Source organism: Colius striatus, chromosome 16 (assembly GCF_028858725.1).
Source record: "Colius striatus isolate bColStr4 chromosome 16, bColStr4.1.hap1, whole genome shotgun sequence".
Lineage (NCBI taxonomy): Eukaryota > Metazoa > Chordata > Aves > Coliiformes > Coliidae > Colius > Colius striatus.
The window spans coordinates 12,413,071-12,426,478 of NC_084774.1; the positions used below are offsets into that span (position 1 = coordinate 12,413,071).

At 39.0% G+C, this 13,408-nt stretch overlaps 1 protein-coding gene across 1 annotated transcript; it reads right to left on the reverse strand.

The window, feature by feature from the left end:
* Positions 1-243: 243 nt before the first annotated feature.
* ZNF831 (zinc finger protein 831) lies at positions 244-13,202 on the reverse strand. Its single transcript, XM_010208161.2, has 6 exons — positions 13,127-13,202; positions 6,974-11,214; positions 6,012-6,154; positions 4,241-4,404; positions 3,124-3,275; positions 244-1,851 (listed from the first exon to the last, which is right to left on the reverse strand). Exons 2-6 carry the CDS (start codon positions 11,180-11,182, stop codon positions 997-999), a joined length of 5,523 nt encoding a protein of 1,840 aa, XP_010206463.1. The 5' UTR covers positions 11,183-11,214; positions 13,127-13,202; the 3' UTR covers positions 244-996.
* Between the last annotated feature and the right edge of the window lie 206 nt (positions 13,203-13,408).

Sequence of the window (13,408 nt, forward strand, 5' to 3'; positions counted from 1 at the left end):
GAAGTGGGATGTTTTTAATATTTATTGAATTCAATCAAGCAAGAGAATACACTTAATCAAAGTAAAATATCTAATTATTTATTCACATAAAAACCAGTCAATTTTAGGCTTCATAGCACAAAACTTTTTGTTAAAAAAAAAAAAGAAAACAAGCTATGCCATATAGCTTCTTTACTCTCAAGAAAATAGCATCATTGCAGTTCAACTGAAGATTACAATAAAAATTAATTATCCCAGATTACATTGGTTGGAGCACAATGTGATGGATATAATGAGAAAATCCTTGTCAGAAATCGTACCACAAGGAAATATCAATAGTTAACACCCATATTCTCCACCTAGAAATCAAGAATATTTGAGTAGATCTTGGCATCAAAGGCACAAAACACAAAGCAAAGCATGCTTGTGTCATTTGTCACAAAGAAGCATTGACATTTGTGCAACATGGAAAAAGATCAGCATTTTTCCAGACTCTTCCAATATCACGGATGCTTAGGGAACAGGTCTTCCCCCTCAATGCCAGTGTATCACTCCCAGTACTGATGGCAGTGATGACAAGAAAAAAGGAATATATAGAAGAGAACACATCCATACCCTTCCACTAGATCTTAGCTTAGATATTGAGGAAGTTGCTGCTTTGTATTGTTAGTAATAAATAAATATGTGCAGCCTTTTAACAATACAACTACTGACAGCTAGCACTTGCGGGAGTTGGCTAAGACTGGTAAGAACATTCACTGCTGGAAACCTCTCATGAACACGGGGTTACCATTTGCATTTAAATGTGTGTGATGTCAGCTTCCCCTTGGCTTCAAATAAGCATTTTTTAAAAAGTTTGAGTCCTTGAAAGAAGGGGCTCTTCAGAACAGAATGCTGCCTATTGCACAGAGGAATGGCTTTTCTGATTTGAAAGTGCTTCAGGAATACAGATCAAATATCGATGGTATTTCCTTCTGTAACAGGCTATCATACAAGTATCTCATTAGTACCTGTTTGCTAGATTTCTATAACAAGCCTATCCTCATCATCACTGCTAGTGTCATCATACTCCACTCTGGTTTGCTTCCTCATCATCTCTAAACCTCTCTTTTTGTATGTCTTGAAAAGCGTTGCAGAGCAAGTCTTGAACTCAGAGGACCTGAGAGTAATTGGAAGGTTTTTAAAAGTGGTAGCAGCTGTTTGGTGTGGACTTCCAGAGCTGTCTGACTGTAGATGGATTCCATCCTTATCTGCACTTCTATGAGGGTCAAGGATTTTTTCAGGAAAGTTTACCTGCTCTGTGTATTCTACACTGGGTAATTTAACCCTTGTGACTGACTCAGGAAGAGACTCTGCTTTTGATCTGAATAAATGTGAACACTCAGGCTGGGAACTGGGAGTTGTGTTTTCTTTTGGAGGTGTATTTGTGTTTTCTTCAATTGGAAGTTTCTCCTTTCCTGAGGCCTGGATCATCAGGTCCAATGTAGCAAATCTTTGACTCTCTGACTCAACATTTAGTATGTTTTCCTGGCTTGCTTCTAGATGTAAGGAAAGAGGATCAGTAGTCTCTGCATTTGTGCTATCAGGTTGGTCACCTGTGCCTGTATTTGTAACATCAGAAGAGCAAGACGGAAAAGACGATGCCATTGAGTCACTCTGGATGTTTGTCTGTGACTCCACTGGCACTGATTGCTGAAGCACAAGTGGTTGTGTCACTATACAGCAGATTTCCACATCTCTGCTGACATGTTGCATGGCTGTATTAACTGTGGATGAAAAGGAAGGGGCTGTCACAGATATTTCCAGAGGAGCTGCAATGCTCTGAAAAGAGAGGCTTGTTCTTGTGTGTTCCCTGATTTGCCCAGAAATGTCCTGTAGAAATTAGGGAGGAGGGGAAAAAAATTACATTTAAAATCTTCAATCCAGAAACATTCCATCCTTCATAAAAGTACAATGATAACTAAGTTGACTATATCAGTAGAAAACATTTCTCTCCTGTAACTCACATCAGTTGTGCAATTAAGCATAATGTGAGCTTTTATTTTTACAACTACGATTGTATTTGCACTTTATTTTTTTCCATTACTGCAGGACACGTTACTCATCCCTCTTTTGATGAGAAAATCTTTTCCTCCTGCTCTGTGGGGGAGATGTAGTAAAGGATGTATTTCTTTCCTCAGGGTTTTTTTTTCTTGGGTAGGTGTCAGACCACGTTAATAATTTATGTGTGATAAGGGACAGAGATTTCAAGCTGCATTCTTATGTACTGTCTGGGATGGCTTTCTTTTCATTAAGGTATTTGAATCATATTGCAACATATGCATTGCATACATAATAGCTTTGTGTAGTGCAGGGGGAGAGGTTTGTGATGAGACTGTAAGAAATATCACCATGTCTGAGGCGGTGACATATGCGTAGGAAATAAAATCACTTAGTAAAAAACATTTCAAGGTTGAGGTTCCTAAATATAATACTACTTATGCTTCATGAAGAACCAGTGCTCATGTTAATAGCAGCAGTCTGGCTCAGTAGCTTTTATCCTCAAGTGTAGCCAGCAGAAGTCAAGGGAGAAGTGTAATAAGGGTAAGCACAGAATCCTCTCTGGAGCTGAGCTGACACTGCATACAGCAGCTTTGTTTGCAGCACGTGCAGATGTGTCCTAAGGCCCCTTCTAGCTAATGCAGATATTGGTAGCACCGAAATCACAGCAGCACAGGCTTCCAGAAAGGGCTAAAACACTTCAGCTGAGATGCTGGATGCACATTCTTCCCACCACTACACAGCCATCACCAGCATCCCCGCTTTTCTAGTTTCAAGCTTACTCTCTGTCTCAGGATTCTCTGTGCTGCTTCTGCTGGCACCTCTGACATCAGTGCTAAGGGATCCTCTGACAGCAAGCATAAGAAATACCCTTTTCAATGGATGCAAATTTGATTGCTCTTTTTAAAAAAGCTCATTCTAACATCAGTAAGTTTTCATTCTATTTTAACCCAAAAAATAGCTTTAACACACTTTTAAACAAAATCTGTGTTACAAAGTAGTCTCAATTTGAACTTTAAACCACCTAATTCAAGTTTTAATTACCAATATCTTTTTCTTTTCTTTCAATACAAAGTAATGCAAGGATTAAAGTACAATACCTACTTTTTTGTCCATTTTTGCTTTTTGTTTAACTTGGTTTAAATTTTCAGTGTGGGAAGATATTCCTGAGTTATTCTTTCCTTCTTTTTTCCTTCTGCAAAGTTGCTGGTCTGAGGTGGCACAAGACATTTCTTTCTGCTGGTGTAGGTAATTTGCTACTAGAAAGAGGTTGAAGAAACTTTTACTTTGATTTCTATTCTCCCACAAGATAGAATTTACTAAATTTCTCATCATATCACTGAACTAGCTTCTATGTTTTTACTATTTTCTGTGAGTTTTTTATTCTAAACTTGATACATTTTCTCATTTACTTATATGTGCTTGAGTTTGGGTGTTAATTACAGACAAATATTTCAAAGAATAACAAACATAACATTTGTTATTCTTCTGAGGAAAGGCTGTTCAGCCTGGAGAAGGAGAGGCTGAGGGGAGACCTTATTTATACTGTATTTGGAAGGTGTATGTCAAGGACATGGGGCATCACGTTTTTCTGTAGTGTCCAGTGATAGGACAAGGGGTAATGGACAAAAGCTGGAACCCAAAAAGTTCCATTTAAACGTAAGGAAAATCTTCTTTACTGTTCAGGTGAGGGAGCCCTGGCCCAGGCTGCCCAGGGAGGGTGTGGAGGCTCCTCTGGAGGTTTTCAAAACTCACCTGGACATGTTCCTGTGTGACCTGATCTAGGTAGACCTGCTTGAGCAGGGAGGGTTGGACTGGATAATCTTTAGAGGTCCCTCCCAACACCTACCATTGTGCAATTCTATGACCATAACTGTCCTGCAAAGTAGTAGCTATTCATACCTGCTCTGAACAGACCAAACTCATTTCACAGTGCAAACATGGAATCTTGCTTCAGAAACTGATAGACACCTTGAAACTGTTTAGGCTTCTAGTGGAGGGTTATTTTGAATGATTTATTTTTGAAACATGTTCCTAATTCTCAAGTTCACATATGTATGTGTATGAAAATCACTGTGCATTCAGTTTATTCATGTTTATGTATTTACTCACAGTGGATTTGCAGTTCCACTGGGACAAGTGCGTATCAGAGATACTGCTTATGTGTATTCTTCTTAAAAAGTAAGCATTCAATACAGTAAAAAACATGCAAAGTACTTACCTTGTACCTTTGATTGAGGAGAATGGCACTTCTTATTAAATGTACAGGGTTGTGATGAATAGCCCTTTTTCAAAGCATCCAGTGTTCTGTTTGGAAAACGGTGCTGCTTGCTCGGTCGGTTCATTTTCAGTTGAGCATATCCATGAATGTGCCTCCCTCTGTACCTGCATTGCCAGTGGCATTGAAGAGTAAACCAGTATGAGTGATTTAAAAGCATCTAGAGTAGAATAATGCCACACCATAAGTTAATTGTAACTCTAACAACAGTTTACTACTATGAAATGCTTGTTTATGTCAACTCAAAAAATACTTTAGACAAGAGACTCACAGTGGTTTTGTTACATTTGGTCTCAGTATGATTCAGTAAATCCTTGATTTGCCAAGAGAAAAGGACTCAGGAACAACAGATCCTTTTTTCTTTAGCCTTTTCTTTATTGGGCACCTGAGACAGCTTAATTGTTGGCTTTTTCACTGCTTGTGTGCCACCTATTCATCATCACTAACGAACAGCACAACCATCTCAGTTATTTAGAAAACTCCCACTGAAAAGTCCAGCTCTGCTTTGTTTTCTACTCTAGCCAGATCCTTCAGTAACTCTTGATTCTTGAGAGTGAAGAACACTGGAGGATCCTGTTCTGATATCAGCAGAATCAGTTATTATATACAGAGTAATAAGTAAATCTAAAAGGGCAGGTTTATTCAGGTGTTCGGTGTATCAGAAAAACACATTTCCTGATTAAAAGTTTGGCCAGCTATTCACTAATATGTGTGACCTGAGCCTTCAGGGTCCTGTACTTAATTGAATCCCTGTACATACATTTTATAGCCAAATAAATACATTCTGAGACCAGCAGGAAAACAAAACAAAACCCCAAAAGACATCCAAAAACCAAACCAGAAAAAAGTCCTGGAAGAATGGCACTAGACTGGGTAACGTGGACCTGAATCTTCTATTTTTGTTCTTATGATCCTTCAAAATTGCAGTGCTGTTTGCCAAACTAGACACGGTGATTAAGTTACCGACACTGATTTGTCCACAGGGGAGTTACTCTGTCTGATTTTGGTCATGAAATCAAGTAAAAGGGAAGTGTGTAGACAATATGTGTTTCTTATTGAAGCAATTCATCAGACATTCTGATGCCCCACACTCTAAAAAGATTAGAGTCTAAATCTTCCACTGAAAGGAACTCCCATTAAATATGGAGAAACTGTGCTGATTGATACAATGTGCCTTTGATAGTTTTATACTCAAATTCTTTCTGCTTTTTAGTTAAACCAAATGATCCTTTAAACTACAGATGGTTTTGTTGGTTTGTGTTAGAATTTGATATTTATTCTTGCGCATTCCCTTGTGAATACCAGTTCAGGGTATAGATCTTCTGAGGACAAAAGGGTCTTACGTGCTGCTCTTAGCTGTAACAGGATGAAAGACTGAAGTATTTAGGTTCCCTTCAAACAAAAGTAAGTGCTGCCAATTTTGACAGATAAGAATCATTTCTAAAGCATAGCGAGACTCAACTGACCATCTTTCTTTGGTATCTGTCTTTTGCTTACAAAACCCTCTTCCTGATAGTAAACAACATATTGGTATTTGTTATAGTTTACCTTTGTGGAGCTGCTGCAATGTGCTGCACTTCCTGAGAGGTTTTTTTATCCCTGATTTTGACAGGATTGAATTTTGCAGATGCTTTTTTATAATCTATGGACTTTTTACATCTATTTTAGCAAAATTATGTCTGTATTTAAGGAAGCTGAAAACCATATTCCTTACCATTTTGAGGTGACTTTAATCTTTTTCTGTTTGTGGCTCCTCTTGATTTTATTTGATGAAAGTTTTCCCTTGTTGCAAACTACTGTTTTCTTCTTTTGCTCTGAAATATTTTTGAAAGCACCACCAGGAGCTGCTGAGTTTAACTGTTGAAAATATTGGGAAGAAATGAAGTACATGAAAATTGTGAATGACATTAACAGAGACTGGAAATCTTTGCTCTTTTTAAATAGCCCTGAACATCATACTGGTTAAATAGCACAGCTCTGATTTTTTTCCCAGAACTTGTGTGAGGGCTTTTTCTAATCACCTTGTCCATCTACTTGTGTAAAGTAAAATTAAACCAACTCATTTCTCTTGTGGATCTATATAACATCAGTGTTTGTTCTTTCGTATTCTTCCTATATTAAAAGTGAGCTTAGTCTCACAGAGCTGATCTAGGATCTGTACAGATAGACTAGTTTATCTTTACTTACTTAAAAAAGAAAAGCTTTCAACAGTTTACAAGGTATTAACACAATTTGGTTTTGTTGACATTTCAATGTATCTAAATGATGAGAGATTTAGTACACAGTCTGCCTGTGGCTCCAAGCATCTCTAAGTATAATGAAGTCTTGACGTTAATGGTCTGTGTAAGTCCTACTCTAATTCAAATATTCATTTAAAATGAACCCAGTGAAATACATATACAGTTACAGAAGAATATAAAGTACACTCATAAGGGGAAAAAAACATGGAATAGAAAAACTCTCTTCTCACTAGATAGCATTCCTACTGAAATTCTCAAGTGAAAGAGTCCCAATCTCAAACATTTACACAAAAGCCTGTGTTCCTGCATTAGAAGAACATGTAACATATAAATTGTAAATTCTCTATTGACAAATTCCTGTAAATGTCCAGAAATATGCTTTTGATAAGTCTTTTCTTTTTCTAAGGGGGAAAGCAAACAGGATGCCTAATATTACCTCTGGTGTCTGTTGCCCTTTAGAAAAAGATGAAACCAATGTTCTTAAATTCCTGTTGGTTAAGCCATATGCTGCAGTCTTGCTAATATTTTTCATTTTGAAAATAGAAATATCATATTTTGACAGTGTGCATTCACTGCTAGTTTCCTTGTCACAGGTGTGCATGGAGGAGTAGGCAGAGTCTGCATTCCCCTTCTGCTCAACAGGCAGAGGAAGGCTTCTTGTTAAACAACACCAAGTTAATCGAGGTTCAGCATTTAGCGATGGGAAGGTGCTCTTCGTGCTCAATGCTGTTAAACTTCTGGAGGAGCAAGTGGGATAATGATGGGGTAGCTCTGGGAATTCTTTACAGTGCGTGGTGAGAGTGTGGCAATATAAAGTGCCAAAAGAATGGCAAAAGTAAGTGGAGTTGTCTGTTGAGCTCTGAGGATGCTGCATGTCCTGCAGTGTGGGTGAAATGTCCTTAACAACGCACGGACTTCCACCTCCGTCCCACCCTGGGATCGTTGGCTCTGCACCCTTGCTAGAAGCTGATGTCATTACCAACGAGTCACTTCCTGAGCAAAGATGATGTAAAACCTTTCTCTCTTCTTTGATATCAGCTGATATGAAAAAACCACTTGTATACACAGAAGTAAAGCAAATTTTCTTCTTTGGGGTCTGTGTAGAGGAAGTAGTTATGCTCATCCACTTCTCTTCTGTTTGCCTTTGGTAGTTTAATTTATTTTTGTTCTGTTTGTTTTTGCAAACATCTCTTACAACATCCTGCTGCCTGAAGTCTTGGTTATAAAAGGTGTCATCTGCTGTGGTTAAGATTGTCATTGTTTCTGAATTGACTGGTGGACAGAATACTGGTGTTTTCCAGTTTGCATGTAGGTTCCATTGTAGCTCACCTTTGCTGGCCTTTTGCCTCACTTTAAGTTTTAAAGGGGACCAAAACACATCATTAGAATGAGAACTGAGTGATCCACTGCTGGAGAAGCAGGGGAGGTTGGTCAAGGTGTCTGTTAGAGATGTGCAAGGTGTAATCTCCTGTTCTGATCTAAGCAAAAGTGACAAATCTGAGGCTCTCTTGTCTTGTGGCAATTTAAGGATATATTTGGGAGTAAAGGCATTTTGTTGTGAGACTGGAGTTAAATGACTAGACTGCAGATGATGAATTTTAGAAGACACATCAATAGCATTGTCATTGAAGAGGGATACTTGTGCTGCTGTTTTCACAAGGCATGTTTTGACATCTTTATCTGTTGCATTGTGCAAGGCCAAAGAGTTGCAATCACTTCCCCTTAATTCAGGCCCTAAAAATCCCACACATGAAGCTTTTGAGACATGCACTGGATGTGAAATAAGGTTAACATCACTGTTATGAAGAGCTTTTGTGGAGAGTTTGATCGTTTTCATACACTCTACATTCTCAGTACCTCCAGTGGATTCATCAGCTCCTGTGCTTGATTTTTGCTCCTCTGCTTTACTGGAGAATTTCACTGGTGCTGCAGAAGGGCACTGAGTGCTAGTGCAATAGACTCCCTCTGCTTCTACTGCATTGTTTTCATTACTGGGACTAGGGCAGGACTCTGAAATCATGTTTTGTGTCTTCTCCACTTCAAATTTCAGCTTTTTTCTTTCTGATGGTAAATTCTGGGATTTCCCTGAGGCTTCTGTATTGTTGCAATGCACCCACAGGGGAGTCAGGATATGCTGGCCAGTTCCTTTATTCCTACTGTGGTTTCCATAATGGTTTGAAGTGCTTTCACAGTCAGATTCCAATGTACTAGATTCTTTCCTAAGGCTTGGTTTTTCCCATTTGCTTCTCTGTGTCGGCAAGCAGTTATCATTCCTTCTGTTAGTGTTTAGCTGACACTGAGTATTTTGAAGCCTAAGCTCACAGCTGCCTGGAGCTTGTGAGGTGCAGCTGCCAGCAGTGCAGTTACCCATGTTGCTGTGGGCCAGGGAAGCTTTGCTTATTACAGGATGTGCATGAGGCTTTACTGAATGTGATGTTTCCATCAGGGAGGTTACACTGCCTGCAGTTTCCTCAGAGGATGTATTCTGTAGGATATGATTCGTATTAGCACAGATTTCTGATTTACCAGTGTTTAGACTGTCACTTACAGAACTTCTGCCATCTCTGTCCTCAGTGATTTCAATACTGCTGGCTGATTCCTTTGAATCAGGAGCAGAGCTTGCAATATCTGTAATCTTATTCCCCCTTTGTTTAATTTTCTTGGCATTTTGATTGCTTTTCATTTTTTGGTAGATTTTCTTAAATGTTTCATCTCCATACATTTGCCATTTTTCTTGAGAGAACATCTTTAACTTCCTTTGATTGTGTTTCTTATTTTTAGTGCTGATTACTTCTCCAGCCCCAAGCTTTTTGCTCCCTTGCAACTCCTCCAACCGAGGAGGATGCTCAACCACATTGCTTAGCGGTAAATCATCCACTGCTGTTTGTCTGACTAGAGCTCGGGGATGGCTATTAGGAAAATCCACTGAATTTGCAGCAAGATTGTTGCTAGGCAGCAAACTGGCAGTGCCTGTATTTACAGACTGCTTAGTAAGAGAAAGTGGTTTCGAGCAACCTGCTTTGTCACGAGCCATTCTTGTGCCCTCCACAAACGGCAATGAGTTGCTGCGTGTAACGGGCACAGTATCTATTGTCGTGGAGAACTGGGTGGGAACTGAATGAAAAATCACGGGCTTGCATTTTTCTAGGGGTGCAAAGGTAGATTTTGCTGAACAAAGGGAAAGATTCTTTTTCCTATTTACATCACAAGTTCTGATATCAAAATGGAAAGAGTCTTTGTATGTATAAGGCATTGGCAGATCAATGCTTCCCTGTTTAGAAAGGACAGTTTTTCTAGGTCTAACATTATCCAACTGGGTGTCATCCACCACACTTTTGTTATGAGAAATAAGTTTTGAAATGTGTTCTTCTAGTTTCTTTTTCTCTAGCACCAAGGCTGTAGCTTTCTCAGCTGCATCTAGCTTTGCACTGCTTCCGGAGTTACACCTGAGGCTGCCACAGGCAGTTTCATTTTCCAGCTCTGTGCTGTGTTCATAGAGGCTGTGCAAGGGGCTGGACGAGGCCATCTGTTGTTCTGTACTATCCGAGCGTGACAGATACCCTGAGTCAGTGCTCTCGCACTTCTTCAGCTTGCAGTCCAATGGCTTGTAATCCCACTGTTTTTCCGAAGAGGTTGCTTGCTGCCTTTGCAACTGAATATGCTTATGGGCAGTTGGAGTTCTTGGCTCCTGGATATTCTTTCTCTGGCACTGATCATTTGGCAAAGCTCCTGGAGATGATAAACTCTGAGGTTCTCTTTCAGGAACCCCTTGATGAGCCTTTGAACTGAAGGACTGATTCGTTGTTTCTTGATTTTCTGAAGCAGTGCTTGTTTGGGGCAGTGAAGGGTCATTAAGAACTTTCTTAGTGTCTGTTACAGCACTGGTCTCTGAACTCCTGTGTTTCATCTGCACCCCCTTGTCTTCACAGGTGCTACTAAGTATTTTGCTGCCTTGGTGTGAGGTGATGCTCTCTGTTGATTTCTCATTTTGCTCCAATCCGCTGCTGTTGTCAGAGTCTGAGGGCAGTCTGGTATTGTTGACGTGTGTCTGAGTTCTCCTGTGTTTATACAAATTGCTTTGAGTTTTAAAGGCGATACCGCAAGTGGTGCACGGGAAGGGCCTCTCTCCTGTGTGAGAGCGAATGTGTTTCTCAAGGACACTTGGCTTCAAACAGTCACGTCCACAGTGTTTGCAGATATATTTCCCAGCTTTTTTTGATTTTCCTGGGCTTGCAATAGATGCACTTACACAAGACTTTGGTGATGATAAAACTGGTAAAGTGCTCACTATGTTCAATGTTAGAGTCTGCCCAAGTTGTTTCTGAAAAACTGACTGAGGCTGATCGGTGCCTTCTGAAGGAACAAGTGGATTCAGAATCAGAGGGATGTTACTGCTGTCTAGATGTACACAGGTCCTGCCAGTCAGTAACTGACTACTTGGCTGAAAGCATCCTGTCTGGACGGGCTGATACAGCGGTATGGTGAGGGCTTTCAGATACACGGGCTGGGACAGTGCTTGTTCCTGTTGAGCAACCACATTGCCTTGGCTGGGATCTGAAGAACCTTGTGCAGGCTGAAGAGAAGAGGTTGGAACTGGTCGATCTGTTAGTGCAACTGTAAAACCAGGCTGCTTCTGTGCCCCCATTTTAAAGGTTATCTGCCATATGCTCGTGGTATCTGTAAGGAAGGGAAAACAAAACAAGTAGGAATCTTCAGAAACTAAAATGAAATAAACACTTTCAACTGCTGGACTGGGAAAGTTAGTAATTAAGAATATCACAAATCTTATGTACTGTGATGGTACAGACAATAACGACTTAGATTAATGAATCCAATTAAATTGATTCATCTTTTATTTCTTAGCTGGGAATTAAAGGTTTATACAGTGTAAAGAACATTGAACTTCAAACCTACAATAAGTACTCAGACTGTTAGAAATAAATATGAGTATCAGGTTTGCAAATGGAGGCTCCCAGTACCCCAGAAAGGGTACAATTATAATTTTCTGGAACCATATTCCCAGTACATATTTGTACCAAGCTTTTTAATTTAAGAATTTTCTTTAATAAATGTTAATATAGAAACACAGAACAATTAAAGTTAGAAGGGACCTCCAGAGGTCTCTCAAACAAATACCTGCTCAAAGCAGAGTTAGTATGGATGTCAGATGAGACTGCTGAGAGTGTTAACCAATCTGGGTTTGAAAACCTCTAAGGATAAAAACTGCACCACTTCTTTGGGCAACCTGTTCCAAACACAGCACATTGAACATGGCTGCACGGTATCTCTGGGATGATTTGATGTGTAATTTTGAGAATCATTTCAATGCTCTGAAATGTTCTACAAAGAAAATACCAACTACAGAAAATATAAAGGAAAGTTTGAGGAAACTAAATGGTGATAGAGAATCTCATTACTTTTAAGAGTTTAAGAATACTTTTCTACCAGCTGTGGCAGGTTCCTGCTGCCTTCCACAGCAAACAAAAAAGGTTTTCTTCCTAAGTGAAACTTCTGTGGCTTGTATCCTGTTCTGGCAAATACGATGATACTTTGCACATCTGTCATTTGTATACAAAACAAGCCACTATATTTTTTTTTTGCACATTGACAAAAATAGCTTATCTCAAACTAATTCTGCTCCAGGACTAATTCTGGATAGTCCTCTCCTCCAGTAGAAAAATGTCATTGTTGTGTCCCAGCCTCTGCTACTGAGCATCTTCCTGATACTCTGAGCTCACTTTGTAACTTGTTGAACTCCTAGTATAAAAACTTGATCCTACTTAGATAAGGAATAATTTCCAATAAACAAAACTAAAAGCAGGATTTGGCCAGCCCAAAATGTTATAAGTTAGTTTCTTACTCTATCAAAACTGGTCAACAAAATTCCATTTAAATGAATTTATTTTGTTCAGAGTTTGAATTATACCTCCAGGTACACACCATGGGGGGATCTGTGTAACATAAAAGTCAAAAAGTGGAGTAGTTTTAGAGAACAAATTAATGTGACAGAAACTGTCTTTTCTGTATATAAGTATAAAGTATTTTAATAAGGAAGAGACTAGCATAAAACCAAAAAAAAGTTAAATCCAATGTGTTCCACTTTTCTATAGAATTTTTTCCCGGATTCCAAATACATCTTGTAAAACCTGCTTCATTTTATCAGCACTGTTATAATAAGCTTGGATTATACAACCAAAATATTTTTGTCTTCTGCATGGCACATGTAAATAAACTGTAAATGCCCATCATTATTAATAAAAACATTAATTAAACATTTAACTACTGATTTCCTGCATTTACAGGTACTTTGACACGCTGTTGAGAGGAGCATCATAGTCTTTAAGCAGATGCAATGCTCAATCCCCTGACTTGATCTACAGGTATAATCTGTAGACATGGCAGAGAGAGTTTCTTTTTGTAGCCACACAGGAGCAGCTTTTCAACATTCTGAACATCCATAATATAGTGTTTTATATGAAAAGCTTTTGCTCTTTTTAAAAGCCTTTGTTGATTCCTACCTTAAATATAATACCAGATAGCATACATAATGGGATCCTCTTTAGCCTGTAAATAATTTTAGCTCACATACCTTTTATTGAGCCAGGAATTTCAGCAAAAGAAGTCTCATTTCTGTCAGTACTTGATGCAAGCAGAGAGAAACGAGGACAAAGACTTGAAACAGATTAGAAGTAGGAAGTTGGTTTTTCTTTTTTTTTTTTACACTGGTGTCACGGTAACAACCTTCAGAAAACAGGAAGAGATGAAACAGAAAAAAATGAAGTAGCATTTCAGTCTCTTTGTATCCTTTGTCAGGATTCATGTAGGAACCTATAAAGAGCATCAGCTGTCTTCAAAATGTAGGTATTTTTGC

Coding starts and splice junctions, on each gene's coding strand:
- ZNF831 (XM_010208161.2), bottom strand. CDS start 11,182: ATGGGGGCACAGAAGCAGCCTGGTTTTACAGTTGCACTAACAGATCGA. Junction 4,405..6,011: donor ATTAAAGTCACCTCAAAATG/GTAAGGAATATG, acceptor CTGGCAATGCAG/GTACAGAGGGAGGCACATTC. Junction 3,276..4,240: donor TCCTCAATCAAAGGTACAAG/GTAAGTACTTTG, acceptor TCTTTCTAGTAG/CAAATTACCTACACCAGCAG.